Source organism: Pavona decussata, unplaced genomic scaffold (genome assembly GCF_977016875.1).
Source record: "Pavona decussata unplaced genomic scaffold, jaPavDecu1.1 SCAFFOLD_37, whole genome shotgun sequence".
NCBI lineage: Eukaryota > Metazoa > Cnidaria > Anthozoa > Scleractinia > Agariciidae > Pavona > Pavona decussata.
Window position 1 is genome coordinate 2,811,223 of NW_028145459.1, and position 14,039 is coordinate 2,825,261.

General features: G+C 38.3%; 2 protein-coding genes and 1 long non-coding RNA gene across 3 annotated transcripts; 1 reads left to right on the forward strand and 2 right to left on the reverse strand.

Moving 5' to 3' along the window:
* Positions 1-628: 628 nt before the first annotated feature.
* Positions 629-6,038, reverse strand: LOC146484033 (glycine N-acyltransferase-like). The gene is made up of 5 exons (XM_085105344.1): positions 5,887-6,038; positions 4,211-4,330; positions 2,891-3,008; positions 2,170-2,287; positions 629-1,356 (listed from the first exon to the last, which is right to left on the reverse strand). Exons 1-5 carry the CDS (start codon positions 5,980-5,982, stop codon positions 936-938), a joined length of 873 nt encoding a protein of 290 aa, XP_084961470.1. The 5' UTR covers positions 5,983-6,038; the 3' UTR covers positions 629-935.
* Positions 6,017-13,450, forward strand: LOC146484034 (ribosomal RNA small subunit methyltransferase NEP1-like). The gene is made up of 7 exons (XM_085105347.1): positions 6,017-6,174; positions 6,318-6,419; positions 8,991-9,132; positions 10,141-10,199; positions 10,650-10,701; positions 11,666-11,763; positions 12,791-13,450. The coding sequence occupies exons 1-7, from the start codon at positions 6,055-6,057 to the stop codon at positions 12,902-12,904; spliced, it is 687 nt and encodes a 228-aa protein (XP_084961473.1). The 5' UTR covers positions 6,017-6,054; the 3' UTR covers positions 12,905-13,450.
* LOC146484035 (uncharacterized) lies at positions 6,455-8,032 on the reverse strand. The gene is made up of 2 exons (XR_014863682.1): positions 7,691-8,032; positions 6,455-7,585 (listed from the first exon to the last, which is right to left on the reverse strand). It is a non-coding gene; the product is annotated as an uncharacterized LOC146484035 (long non-coding RNA).
* Positions 13,451-14,039: the final 589 nt, after the last annotated feature.

The following is a 14,039-nucleotide window of genomic DNA, read 5'->3' on the forward strand; positions in this document are numbered from 1 at the left end:
ACATAAAGCGGCGTCAACTTCAAGAGTTTCCTACTAACCGCGACAAGTGGAAACAAGACTGAGACTAACGGAGTCCCAATAGTTACAACGTACCACCTTTTGAAGTCGCAATTTTGACTTGTTTGATCCATGTCAAGTGAGCATCTTTCCCTACAGGCAACCCGTTTACCTCAATATCACCACCTGCTGGAATCATTTTGATCACAGCGCACCTCAGAGAACCTAGTACCATTAATGCCCTGCAGCGGTTTACATTGCAGAGACAGGATGTAAATTGGCGAACTGCTTCAGGGAACATCTCTTCGACGTGATAGACAAGAAAAGAGAGCTACCTGTCGCCCAGCATTTTAACAGTGCAAGTCACTCGCTCGAGGACATGAGGGTGGCAGTGATTCTGTAAAGTGGGTTTACTAGTGAAAGAGCTCCAACAGCGGCATCTCGGTACGCGCACGAACTTTTATTCAGTTTGCATACGACTGCAACTAACGAGCTCAGTTGTGCTATTTTTGTGTACGCTGTCGAAACTTCGATTTTTTTCACGTTCCAGCGCTTTATTTGTCAATTGTTAAATAGAGCTCGGATTTTCCAAACGTTGTATTAAGGCAAAGAAAATAATAACAAAAATAAATCATTTTATTTAAGAGTCAATGTATTTAGCGCGTAGCACTAATTGGGGACACACAACTCAACTCATCATCATCATCATCATCACCATCATCATCATCATCATCATCGTCATCATCATCATTTTATATTGTACAGGCGAAGACTACCCTCATATAGCAAAGGCAAATCGAGGCAGGTAGAAAAATAAATAGGTTACATTACAGATGAATTGAAAAATAAAAGCAGATGATTCGATAGACGGCAGCCAATAAACAACTAGGTAATATAAACTAGCCAATAATAAATGTTAGATTATCTTACAAAAAAAGCTATTTCTCGGATCTGTTTATTTTGTGTAAAAAGGATACTAAATCGTCTGGGAAAATGGTGAATCCCATTTTGTGGAACAACTGTCTTGAACTTTCATTCTCCTTTTCTATGACATTAAATACTACTTTTCCCTCGTTCAGTAGTGTTCGAGCAAGATGATAGATTACAGCTTTGGCCAACCCCTTCCTTCTGTAAGCCTCCAAAGTGTGTAGAAAGGACAAAGAGCCATATTCGCTGACAAATGACCACGTGACCAGTTGGTGTGTGTCTTGAGAGAACACACCGGCAGCTAATGAGTGACTGATCAGTTTTTCAAATCTCTCTACTCCACGAGGTCGTCCGCCAAATTTCCACATTCGATCAATAAGAGGTGCATCTGTGACTCTTAAGGGGGCAATGTAGAAGCCAGATGGACATTCACTGAAAATATTAAAATCAAAGGCATACGCCTTAAGGGTTTGTTGAAAAAAGAAAAACTACGATATGGCTATTTTGGTTGGAATTGGGAAAGAATTAAAGAAGAAGATATTTTTGTCGCTCACTCCACAGTACTCGTGAAGGCGCCCGAATGCGCAACTGATTAATTACCAGAGTGGACGAAAATCTGTTCAGTAGCTCTCTCGGCTGTAAACTTTTCATTGCGTTTAATACATTTGGTACTGAGTTATTTAATTCATCATTCCCACTAGGTCACTTTCATTATCACTCATCGGCAATATACTTCATGATTTGGTTCAAAGAATCCTTTGATTAAGGAGTCGTTTTAACTCCATAATTGGACTAAAAATCAACTTTATTTAAGGACGGTGCCTTTTTTTTTGCTACTACGCAATGATACGTTCTGTGTTTCTCCGGACTGGTCCGTGAAACTCTGATTTCCAAGGCTCTTTTCAGAGATATTTAAGCTTCAGTTTGGAAAAATGTTATGCAGTTTTATGCATTTTTAGAATTATTACTACTTAGTTATCTTTGAAAAATGCATGGTTACCCCAGATTTTGATTCCAAATTTTGATTTTGAAAATTGATTCCAACAACCCTTGCTAAGATCTGTTTTCCTCACAAACTCATAAACTGCCAAAACATACCTGCATTAGGAGACACCGTCATCAAAAGCAACTATAAGGTTCGGGAGTTGTTCGAATAAGGCTGTATGTTATTAAATAACAGTAATTTTAAAATATAGAGAGAGTGAAATCGAGGATAATGAAAACTAAAGCAAATGATCAACTCACCATTTCAGCAAGTTTGCAGGGTCAGTCAAAGTACAGAGATAAGGAAGAGCTACAACTTTGACTTCACATGAATTCAGTCGCCTGTTCTGAAGCATTATATCAGCACACCTTGGGTCACCTGTGAAAAAAAATAACTTAATGAATTAAGATCAATTTTTGTAACAACTTTGCCTTTGATCTGAAAAAACCGGCCCTAAATAATAACTGATTGCATTGCATTGCACTGTATTGTATTGTAATCAAGAAGTAAACCGGCCCGCAACCATGTGTAAAAAATCGAACCCGAATTGAATTAGTATGTCTTTGACTGAATCCGACTCCCAAGATCAGAGATTTGGAAGCTCAGAATATGCATGGAAAAATCATCAAAATTAATTTTGTAGCGTACTGAAAAACAAACAGCACCACAGGAAAGTACTGCTCAGTAGCTTTCATTTGAATGGTCGCACCTTAGGATTTCATCCACAGACTCAAAAGTTAGAACCACCTTATACAGCCTAATAAACAGCACCACAGGAAAGCTTTCATCGGAATTGTAACAGCATATAGCATTTCATCCGTAGACCAAGATTTTAGAGCCAAGTGGTATATCTTCGAAATGCCATGTAACTGATCACCGAAACTGCCTTTCTCCCGATCTTCAAGGGCGGGCGTTTATAGGATATTCAACAGCTTGTATTACAATTTTGGGTTAAAAACTTACGGGACAAGTCACATTTACCTGTTATCTCCGCTGTGCATTTACCAGTAAACAGTTGATTGAACCGACTTTCTTCCAGTGTCATTTTTAGCTTTTCAGTCGAACAGCTGCAATAAATCATGAGAGGAGAATGTCCCATCTAAAACAAAAGCAAACAGATTAAAGAACTGGTAGATAGCCCAGTATTTGTGGAACGCTTTTTCGAAATGAACATCGCAACAACCTATCATTGCGAGATAAGTTGCTCAGAACGTTGCAATGAAAACTAAATTAAAACTGTACTGCTTCAAGTAACGTGTATATGAGACAGACACAAGACTGATTACCACAGAAATGACAACAAATGACGGAATATCCCGCGACAGAGCTTTCTAGAGGTTGCTCGCAAACTACAACGAAAGGCCTAAAGACGCGCTTCTTCCAATTTTACCAAATTTGAGAAAATTCGCAAAGCTGCAAGCATAATATTGCCGAATGAGATGTCAAAGTTTCCTCTATGAGAAATAAGAATGCCTTTAACCAACATTGCGAAAAGACGAAAAGAAAAAAATGGCGAGTAAGACCTCATACAGAGAGGTTGAGATGGCAATTACGAATTTTACAATTCGCGTCTTCGAAAAAAAATGGCATGGAGTTTCAGTAAGGACTATTATTATATCTCTCAGTTATTACGCGCGGTATGATTGGTCAATTTTTCGGGCCGTATTTCACTGTGCGGTGCGCTAGTTTCCTTTCCCACGCGACCGATTAACCTCAAAGATGTAATAAATATATTAATCACCTCGTCTTTCAGTCCGTATTGTAAGTTACGGATCCTCGTTTTTTTTCATTGATTTATGACCCAAGCGCGAAAAAAATAGGTTTGTTACTTACAGTACGGACCTCGAACTCGGTTAGTAAGAGATTTGTCAGGCCTAGACCACGTTGTTTTCCAGAAAGATAACTTCTTTCAACTATTGTCATGATGGACGCTACTATATGCGCAATTCCAAGATTAAGTACAACCTTCACCTTCACCCATACAGCTTGTTTGAAAAAGTAAGGAGTAAGCTAAGAGTTCCTTAAATAGTGCTGCAAATAATGGCACCAGCCTTGATAGACGATTTCAAAAAGACGCCAAAACTTAACTGTGGTAAAAGGAGAACTTTTCCAGCTTGGTACAAATTAGATATTAGTCAGATCCATATCACGGCGGTTCAGTGTCTGTATGTTTGGGTTTGTATCTTATGGGAGGGTTAAATTGTTTCAATTATATCAATGGTTTGAGCGTTTTGTTGTGAAAAAGAACTATTAAATCCACGATGATTTTTACTTTAAGCTGGGAAAGGAGTTACTTCTTACCAACACTTTATATGCTGTATTTTCTAACACCACGATATCAGGATTTGGCCACTGGCTGACGTAAACATGGCCATTCATGAGCTTTAGACTTCTCTCCATTTGTTGGAGACATCCTAACATCTATAGGAACAGAGACAATCGTGCTTGCAATCAATAAAGATTACTATTACCCAGAGGAGAAAACTCCAGATATTCCGGCGGAAAGGTTGTTTGAAATGCATCATTCTATTTGAAAGTTTTGGAAATTATGGGCCACCGATTTAGGTGATGTCCTTCTAACTAGTTGGCTCGTGTACAGCAAATGGATAGGAAACTGCCGGAAAATTAAAGAGACAACAAAAAAGATGCCATCCCTTTGGAAAACTAAAATCTTTAGACTTATTAGTCACTGATCCTAAGGTTACATATATCTGGCATATAATAAGCAAAGTCATTGTTGTTATTGGCTCACAAATAGCCTTCAGATGAAACCACCTCCCATCGCTATGGGCCTCAGAACGTCCGTAGCGGTGGGCCGGGGAGTGATGCGAGGTAGCCTCCCACGCAGATGTCCTTAGGGGCTCGTCACGCATTTCCTCCCCCACAGGAAACGCGTGACGAACCCCTAAGGACGTCTGCGTGAGAGGCTAGATGCGAGGTGGTTGCATTCGCAGGCTAGTTCACAAATTGTGCCAAATTTTACTGGCTCAAATTGGTTACACTGGCGAGGGAGTGAACATAAAAACGTGTTAATATCCTTTCTTCTGATCTTCAGACGAAAAAGGGAGAAAGGAAAGTGACCAAGGTATGTCATTCTATATCATAATGCCCATGAAATTTACAGTTCAGATCAGTCGCAAACGTGTACAGGTCAAGGGTGGTGGTGTGTCATTGGGAGGAGGGGGGTGGGGATGGGGGTTGGGAGAAGAGTGATAGTGAAGCTACTCTATTACTCAATGACAATACCACGGAAACTCCACAGAAATCGACCATTAGCCTGTTTCACCGCCGAAGCAACAGCTGCAAAAGTCGTCTGGCCTTCTGCTCGAGTATGCTCTGGGAGGCTATACCCTGGACATATATTTTATCGATATTAAGGGCAAAAGCCTGCTTAACCCGGTAGATTGAAGACGGAATTCACTGCACGAAAAATTGGATTTGCTCTTTTTTTGATTCGTATCAATGATGAGGTCAAATATAATTAAATTTTCGACAACACATTTGATGCGCATCAAAAATACGTCAAATATGTGACGCCTTTGCATATACTTTTGACTCAAATCAAAAGTGAGTTCAACCTTTGACGCGCGTCAAATTGAAATCAAATAGGTGATGTCAAATGTAGTACAACTTTGAATCCGCCTATGACGCGCATCAACAAGAGAAAACAAAGAAAATCACTACCGTGACCGTGGTTTGGATATGTGATCCTAATTACCATAAAAATTTGCCAACTTTAGCCTTGAATTTCTCCAAGAATTATTGATCATTTGAGAAGCCATATCAAACACTCGAAAGTGTGTTTCATCAGACATCCAAACACCTCGAAGTCGTTTAAAAGTGTTTGGATATCCGATGACACACGCTTTCTCGTGTTTGTTATATTACATCAAATATGTAATATCTTTACAAATATCTTTGATTTGAATCAAATTTGACTCCACCTTTTTCGTGCAGTGTTTACCTTAAGTACTTACCATTAGTGAACGTGGAATGTCTTTTTTAAGTCCTTCAACAAGTTCGGGAAAACAAGCGACCGAAAGCTCTTCCAGAGCTCTTTCACCGTCCGCCATGTTTACTTCCCAAGTCCTTCTCTCCTTTTCATCTCAATGTAACCAGGCCTGCTCCACTGTCACACGTGCAAAATGGCGGACGAGGAAAGCGAGTTTGAGAGACCTCGCAAAATACCTAGAACGCTGAAAGAAAAGGATACTGGAAAGCGTCTTATCGTTGTTCTTGAGAGAGCGTCTCTAGAAGCAGTTAAGGTATTAAAATAAATAGGTAGTTTAGTGTCTACAGGGTGAAAAACATCTGAGGTTCACATGAGCTATGATCGCCTAAACTTATGGTTATGTAATAAGCCTTCACTGATTTTCTTTTCTTCGACTTATGAATCATTTCCCTTTAGAATGGAAAGAGTTTTGAATTGTTAAACTGTGATAGACACAAAACGATTATGAAAAAGAACAAGAAAGACCCGGCTACTGCTCGACCAGACATAACACATCAGGTAAGCTAATAGACGCACACTTCACAGGCTTTCTAATGCCGTGTTTACATTCGAACGTTTACCGCGGTTCAAATTAACTGAGGTCAAGTAACTAAACCATGGTACATTTGTACAGTGTTTATACTGGCTCAAATAACTTAAGTTGATCTGTCAACACCGACAAATAAACATGATACAAATCGAATTGGCGGGAAGTACAAGCTATTGCGCGCGGTTTTGAAACATGGTCGCTATCAACCGAAGAGCGGTGGCTCTTATAGTCATTGCTTTTTACTTTTTAGTTTTTGAGCAGCAAATAGAAGCCTCGCGATTACAGCAGCTGTTATTATTACAGCACCTCAAGAAAGTGAGGCGAAAACGGATGATTTTACTCCAAATTATTCAACGAAATAGCAGGCGCGCGAGACGCGCTTGGACATGGCCAAGGAATCAATTTTGGTTCGAAAATCTATTACATGGAGCTTTTGTTGAAGACTGGTGGAAGGAAAACTTCCGAATATCAAGGCGTACGTTTGAGTTTATTGTGCGGGTGGCTGGTCCGGAGATGGCAAAGAAGGAGTGAGCGATATTTCCGGTGAGCTATTGACGTCCACGACGTGAGAACTGCTCTCAAGCACGTGGCGTGGATCGACCGATTCTCTTTTTCCCATAATTTCGTCTATATCATTGAAGTGTTTGGGAATTAGGTCTTGCCTTTCATCGCCTTCCCTTTCATTTTCGGACACATCGCCTCCTCTGCCATATCCTGTTGAACGGAGTTTGTCCTTTGCGCCTTTATATTTCTTTGTTAAATTTGCCATCTTGTTTTTGCATTGTTGAGGCGTTTTGTCGCTTTCAACGCTTTCTTCTCTGCATTTGGAATGCAGCTGGCGGGCTATAGACTGCCATTCTGGCGAATTGAAGGATTTATAGCGCAGCCTTTCCTCGTTTTCTCCGAACAACTCAATTAAAATTTCTCCTCCGTGTCCGTCCACCGATTTTTTTTCTTTTGCCCTTTGCTGGTGTGGCTGTCTTGGGACTGGCTAGGTAATTCTGAACTAGGCCCAGCGGAGTGCATTTCCCACGGCGGCAGAGCATATTGAGGCTGGTAGCTATAGTATGAGCCAGGGTATGCGTATGGGTATGGCGCGCTCATTCGCGAATACTGCGAGTACTGCGGATCTTGCCTACAAGAAAATAGAGAATAAATAAACAAACTGTTTTACGCACTGAAGAAAAAAAACATAAAATAGTTTGAATTGAGTGAAGTAGAGATAGAATATGTTGCTTACCTTTCGGACTGGCTGCCGTAAATGTTCAAAAACGTTTCACTATCGTTATTTTGTTCCATATTTTGACGAAGCCCCGACGAAGCAGATCTGAACTTTGCGGCAAATCAAATAACATGACACCAAAACCGGATATATCTGTCAATTTGACCCCGGTTACCGAGCTAAACCATGCCAAATCACTGCATAGCTATAACTTTTACCATGGTCAAATTTCCATTGTCTTTTGCCGCATTTACTGAGGTATTAATTGATGTTTACATTGACCAAAAATTTACCTAGGTAGGTAAACTCTGTAACCGCGGTAAAAATCCCAAGTGTAAACACGGCATAAGATGTACATATCTATTTAGATGTTTTGGAGTGTAGCATCACCGTATATTTTTAAGAATTGTGCTGGGGTTTGGGTCAAAATACAAACAACAAGTATATAATACTATACAGTTGTACCACACACCAAAACATTTTGTAGGAGATTTTTTTATATAATTTATTCAACTTAAACTTTTAAGATTAGTAATAAAAAAAGGAAAACGCAATAAAAACTGAAACAGGATGAGTGCTCATATTACTCCTTTCACAAGTTATTAGCAGTGTTAAGTCGAGGTGGATAATAAGTAAGAATGATTGGTAATTTGTGTAGTCCAAGTATTTTTAGCAAAATTGATGTGTGCTATTCTGTTAATTCAAATGTGCTGTTTCATTAATCCACTACTTGTCCTGTCTGAAACAGCACGCAAGAAGTTTTCCATTCTTGCTATACACCTGGGCTCTGTTATTTTCTTCTCAGTAGGAGTGTCCACTTAACCTTCAAAATGGTAGAATTTACAGGATTTTAGTTGATGTTGAGGAGTTTGACCAATGTCTACTAAACAGAAGGTGACCTTTACATTTGGCATACTTTAAAGGCACAGTATAATTTGTAATCATTGCATGAATTCCTGTAATAGACCTTGTACCTTCAAATTCTCACTAAATCTGGATAGTGTGTCAGATAATGTTAGATGCATGACTCTCAAGTAAATTGATGAGAGAAGCCACCATGTCAGCTCAGTTACAACCAAAATGCAAGACCTGTGGCAGAGAGGTCTGTGCCCAGATTAGACTGATCAGTCATCTATGGTCACACTTTGTAACAATTGAAGTTGTGGTTTTAATTGACACTGATGGATGATCATCGTTAATTTTTTTTTGTTTATTTTTATTTCATCACTATTTTTTAACAAGATGTAGCAGTCAGTGAAAGATGACAAGTAGCCCTTATAATGATCTGTCTTGTGTTCTTTGTCTCTTTTTTTTACAGAGTCTGTTAATGTTAATGGACAGCCCTCTGAACAAAGCAGGTCTTTTACAAGTCTATATTCACACAGAGAAAAATGTTCTCATAGAGATCAACCCTCATACCAGAATTCCAAGAACATTTGATCGCTTTTGTGGGCTGATGGGTAGGTCAAACTGAATTTAATCTTGTTCTTTTTATTTCATGTAAGTTATTATGATCAAAATTAGTCAAGCAGGCTTGACTTCTGTAATGGATTATTGTACGGTGCTCCTGAGTATCAAATTAAGAAACTTCAAAGAGTCATGAATGCCAGTGCTCGATTGGTTTACTGCGCACCTAAGTATTGTCACGTTACTCCTTTGCTAAGAGAACTCCACTGTCTACCAGTGCGCTTGCGCGTAGATTTTAAGATTCTCCTTGTTACATTTAAGATTCTTCACGGTGTTGCGCCTAGCTATCTTAAGGATCTTGTCTCTGTCTTACTGGACTCATGTTACCGACTACGCCATAACAATAATGGTATATTGTTAGAAAGACCTCGGCTAAGAACAAAGAAGACTTTGGGAGATTGCGCGTTATCGATGGCTGCCCCCTTTTTATGGAACATTCTTCCTCTGCCAATAAGACAGGAAACATCAATTGACTCTTTTAAACGCTCTGTAAAACATATTTTATATAAGAAGGCTTTTAGTTGATTATTTATTTATTTATTTTTAAATATTGTAATTTTATCGGGTAATTTTACTGGTTTTTAATTTAGTTATTAATAATATTGTAATGCGCTTTTGAGTATTTTCATAGAAAAAAGTGCAATATAAGTATTAATTATTATTATTATTGTTATTATTATTATTATTATTATTATTATTATTATTATTATTATTATTATTATGGGAGAGGAATGTGGTATTTCAGTGTACCACCAAGTCCTTGGTTGAGTTTTTGTATACAAAAGTTGTCAATAATTTTAATTTTAGAAATTCAGGTGACAGTCTTTGTACTCAGTTTCTCAGTGCAAGAGAGACTTCCAAACTGATCCATTACACACTTTTTTTACTTACTATAAACCTATAGAATAAAAATGAGGATTTTACACGATATATTTCAGTGCATTATATCTGAATTCTCACATGGCCGTCCTGATCATTCCATGTGTTTCTTTTGATTAAAGTTCAGTTGTTGCATAAGTTAAGCATCCATGCTGCAGATGGACCCCAAAAGTTACTCAAGGTAAGGTAGACATAGCAGCTCAGAATATTTACACATAAATTATACAACTTAGACATGTTAGTGAATAGAACTGGTAGCAAAGTCTTTGCATGAGCTAATAGAAGGCCATTGTTTTGGAATACAATTATGACTTGAAAGTGAAGCTCAAATGAACGAAAAAATTTTCCATTTGGAAATATTTTCACCTCTGATTCCCTACCCCCCCTCCCCTCTACACCCACCTCACTGATTGCTTTTTGTAAATTATATATAGGTAAGCAGGTCTGGATCAGTTCTACATAGGTATGCCTTCTGTGTACATGTAACTATCAAATGTTTGGTTTATCGACACAGCTGATAAATAAAGGTAAATTGGCCAACGTAAAGAGATTTGATTGCTTTATGGTGGCTAATTTACCTTTAGTCATCACCTCTTTTTATAACTATGTAATTTTAACATATCATTTCCAGGTTATCAAGAATCCAGTGACAGATCATTTTCCAACAGGTTGTAAGAAAGTGGGTAAGTTCAGCCGAAATATGTTCCTGTTGCAGCTGTATAATCTATCAATATTATTGTTGTTTTTTCTTGTTTTCTAGTTCCTAGAGCAATCTCCCAACCAGCTTTTTTCACATTTAATAAATTTGTTCTACCAGTCAAGGTAATTTTGTTCTAAATCTCAGTAAAAGGTCATAAGTCAAAGACAGGAATCGTGCTGTCACATGTGACATCCAGGCAAGGAAAACTCCTTGGTTTTGAATCATTAGTTTCTCAAGACACAAAAGGAAATGTTTGCATGATGTTACAGTGGAACCTCGATTTTACGATATGGCAAGGGGACAGCAAAATCATATCGTTAAATCGGGATATCGTTGTAAACAAACTCCCAATTTATAAATAACTTTTGCTGTGACAGAATGTTGATCGTTTAATCGGGAATATCGCTAAATCAACGATCGTAAAATGGGGATTCCACTGTACAATGGATGAGTGACCAAAATTTAGTATTTCATTTCACTGGACTGTTATGGGGTATATTGGGTCTGTACTTTGTATATTAAGATATTCAATTGTGTCTTACAGGTGTTGACTGGCTGCCAGGTTTCTTTGTCTCATATAGTGCTTGTATAATGTAAAATCACCAAGTTTAGTATACGTAATCAAAAACTGGAATTTTCGATAATGAAATTACGGAGTTTTGATTGTCTTAGCGGCCATAGGATATCAAGTTATATTTGAGAAATAGCATCAATTATATCACCTTATGGTCATTCTTGCAAAACGCAGATTAGCAAGATGTACAGTGTAGCAATATTTCTTGGTCGTTTTCAATAAAGCAATTATTCCACTTGCACTTGTTGGATATGGGATGATTATAGCCAACTCAGCACGTATCCCATGAGCTCTTAAGAATTATACAGATAAAATATTTCATCCACCTGCTATGATAACCCTGATTTAAAACTGAATAAATTTTTCCTTCCAGGAACCTCATTCCATTCTGATAATCTGGTGAAGTTGAAGGATGTCATCCCAAAAGACGAGCCCATAGTTTTTGTTGTCGGAGCCATGGCCCACGGCTCGGTAGGTCTGTTATACTGTCTGTGACTGTAGAGGTGCACAGTATAGTATGGCCATCCCCAATCTCGTACCCAGAGTCCTCGGGCTCTTTGGCAAGTGGCTGGTCTCCACGAGAGACTCTGTCATTACCGCAGGATTTCTGTGGTAAAACGATAGAAGCCGTTACAGAGCTTATACAGAGCAGCCAATCAAAAAATTTAAATTTTTTCGAATTCTCCAGTCTCTCTCCTAGCACCCACCTGCTGACCAAAAAGCCTGAGGACTCTGGGTACGAGATTGGACCATCCCCTTTTATTTATTGTTTAAAAATGTACTTTCCCCATTGTTCTTTCAATAGTTTCAAGATGAAAAATGCATGTTTTTTTTTCTATTATCGCCTGCTATATGTTGTATGAGTTTTACAGGTCTTTGTAAGGAATCACACCAGCAAATTATGCCAAAAAAAGGTCAATTCATGCTCTTATACATTGCGACCTTTCCAAGTCGTTTAGTGTCTTGAATGTGTCCAAACTATATCCAGGAACTGAATTCTGAACAACGGCTTTGGAAATTATCCAGATTAGAAGAGGAAGAGAAACAATGTACTCACTGTTTTGTGTGAACTCACGTTCTCCAAAAAATCTTGAACTTGATGATTATATTTCTCTTGTTTTGTGACGTTTTCATTGACCTCGCCATAGTGTTAGCTTTAAGTGCGTAATGTTGCTGTTCGCTCATTAAAAATGTTTTTAAAAGCTAAGTTTGAGCTAAAGTTAAAGAAAAGTCAAAGTCAAAAATTGAAGGGCAAAAATATTTTGCAAAAATTCTTTATCGATTAGCAATTAAGTTGGAATCAAACTTCACACTAACCCTGGGTTTTCTTAATCCGGCTTTGAACAATTAGGCCCAGGGTGAAGAGAGACAATATGGAGCAAAGTTTCTTGCCTAAGTAAACAACACAGTATTAAATGCAGAGAGCAACCTAGCCTCGAACCTCCGATCTTCCGACCGTCAGGTGGGGTGGATGACTGTTCATGTAATTTGTTTTCAGATTGACGTTCCGTATGTGGAGGAAACTGTAGCAATAAGTCAGTACCCATTATCAGGAGCTCTCACATGCGCCAAAATCTGTACAGCGTTTGAGGAAGCATGGGGAGTGTTATAACAAAAGAATGGTACCATGGACAGCGTACATGTATTTTCTACAGTGAACTTTGGTTTTTTGATCTGCCATTTAGAACTTAAGTTCCAAAGCCTTTGAAAAATCCAGGATGCAGCGCATGAATTCCAGTTTAAACACAGGCAACGAGGAAGCTGATCTGCCTAAGAGAGGACTTTTTCAAAGTCTGGAAACTGGACGCCATTTGTTCAGATTTTTAGTATAGCGTGCAGTTATTTTAGATGTGACCGCTTGTTTCTGTGCTCATGAAAAATTCCCAAGACATTTTGCATGAGAACAGATAAACGAAAACAAAATTATTTAGGCCATTTTTTGTAATTCTAGCAAACTGTATTTTGAAAAAGATCTTTCTTTTTTTCCTGGCTGTGCTCTTAGTTGTATGTACCTGGTTCGCAGGCGCATGAGAAACAAATATTTCATTTTCAACATAACGGGCATCCGTAACTGGCAGGAGGCAAACCAGTTGGCTCTTCACAAGAGTGGTCAAGGAGCTCAGTCGTTGAAAATAAATAAAGAAATAAATAAATAAAACAGAGCTGCAACCTGGGGCCAATTTCTCAATAAAACTTTTCCACTGGTAGTTTACAATTTGGACTGTTGGTTTTACATTCGCAGACAAAACGAAAATAAATGGAGAATTAAAAAACGAGTTCAATGATCATCATTAAAAACTTCTAACAATGTTTATTGGACTCGTTTTCCGCACGAGCATGTAATAACAAGGCCCAATATTAATATTGCTAGTTACAAGTGCAGACGCTTTATTAAATACAGAATCACAGTTAGTATCCTTACTAATGTAGGCCACGCGTCCTCCAAACGAGATATAGTGCAGAAAATTTATAAATGTGTTGGTAATGGTTCTACCAATCAATTAAATTTTGTTGAATTTCGTCAATAGCTATTTTTTTACCACGACTGTTTCTTCGGAAATTTTGACAGTTATTGTAAAAATTTTCTTTGACGTTAATATTGTGGTAAAAGTATTTCGCCCTTTTTAAACGGCCGTGATAGTCAACTGACAGTTAAACAACAGACCCCCTACACTATTATCGTCCACAGCGCATAGTCAAAACGGAAAAACTATCATCAACTATCATGAAGAATTTAAACGAGCTAA

What these genes read in the sequence shown, in the direction of transcription:
- LOC146484033 (XM_085105344.1), bottom strand. Translation starts at nt 5,982, where the DNA reads ATGGCGGACGGTGAAAGAGCTCTGGAAGAGCTTTCGGTCGCTTGTTTT. An exon ending in ATACAGCATATAAAGTGTTG is followed by an intron (nt 3,009 to 4,210) that starts GTAAGAAGTAAC and finishes CTTTTGTTTTAG; the next exon opens with ATGGGACATTCTCCTCTCAT. An exon ending in CCTGCAAACTTGCTGAAATG is followed by an intron (nt 1,357 to 2,169) that starts GTGAGTTGATCA and finishes TAATATTTTCAG; the next exon opens with TGAATGTCCATCTGGCTTCT.
- LOC146484034 (XM_085105347.1), top strand. Translation starts at nt 6,055, where the DNA reads ATGGCGGACGAGGAAAGCGAGTTTGAGAGACCTCGCAAAATACCTAGA. An exon ending in GACCAGACATAACACATCAG is followed by an intron (nt 6,420 to 8,990) that starts GTAAGCTAATAG and finishes TTTTTTTTACAG; the next exon opens with AGTCTGTTAATGTTAATGGA. An exon ending in GAGCCATGGCCCACGGCTCG is followed by an intron (nt 11,764 to 12,790) that starts GTAGGTCTGTTA and finishes ATTTGTTTTCAG; the next exon opens with ATTGACGTTCCGTATGTGGA.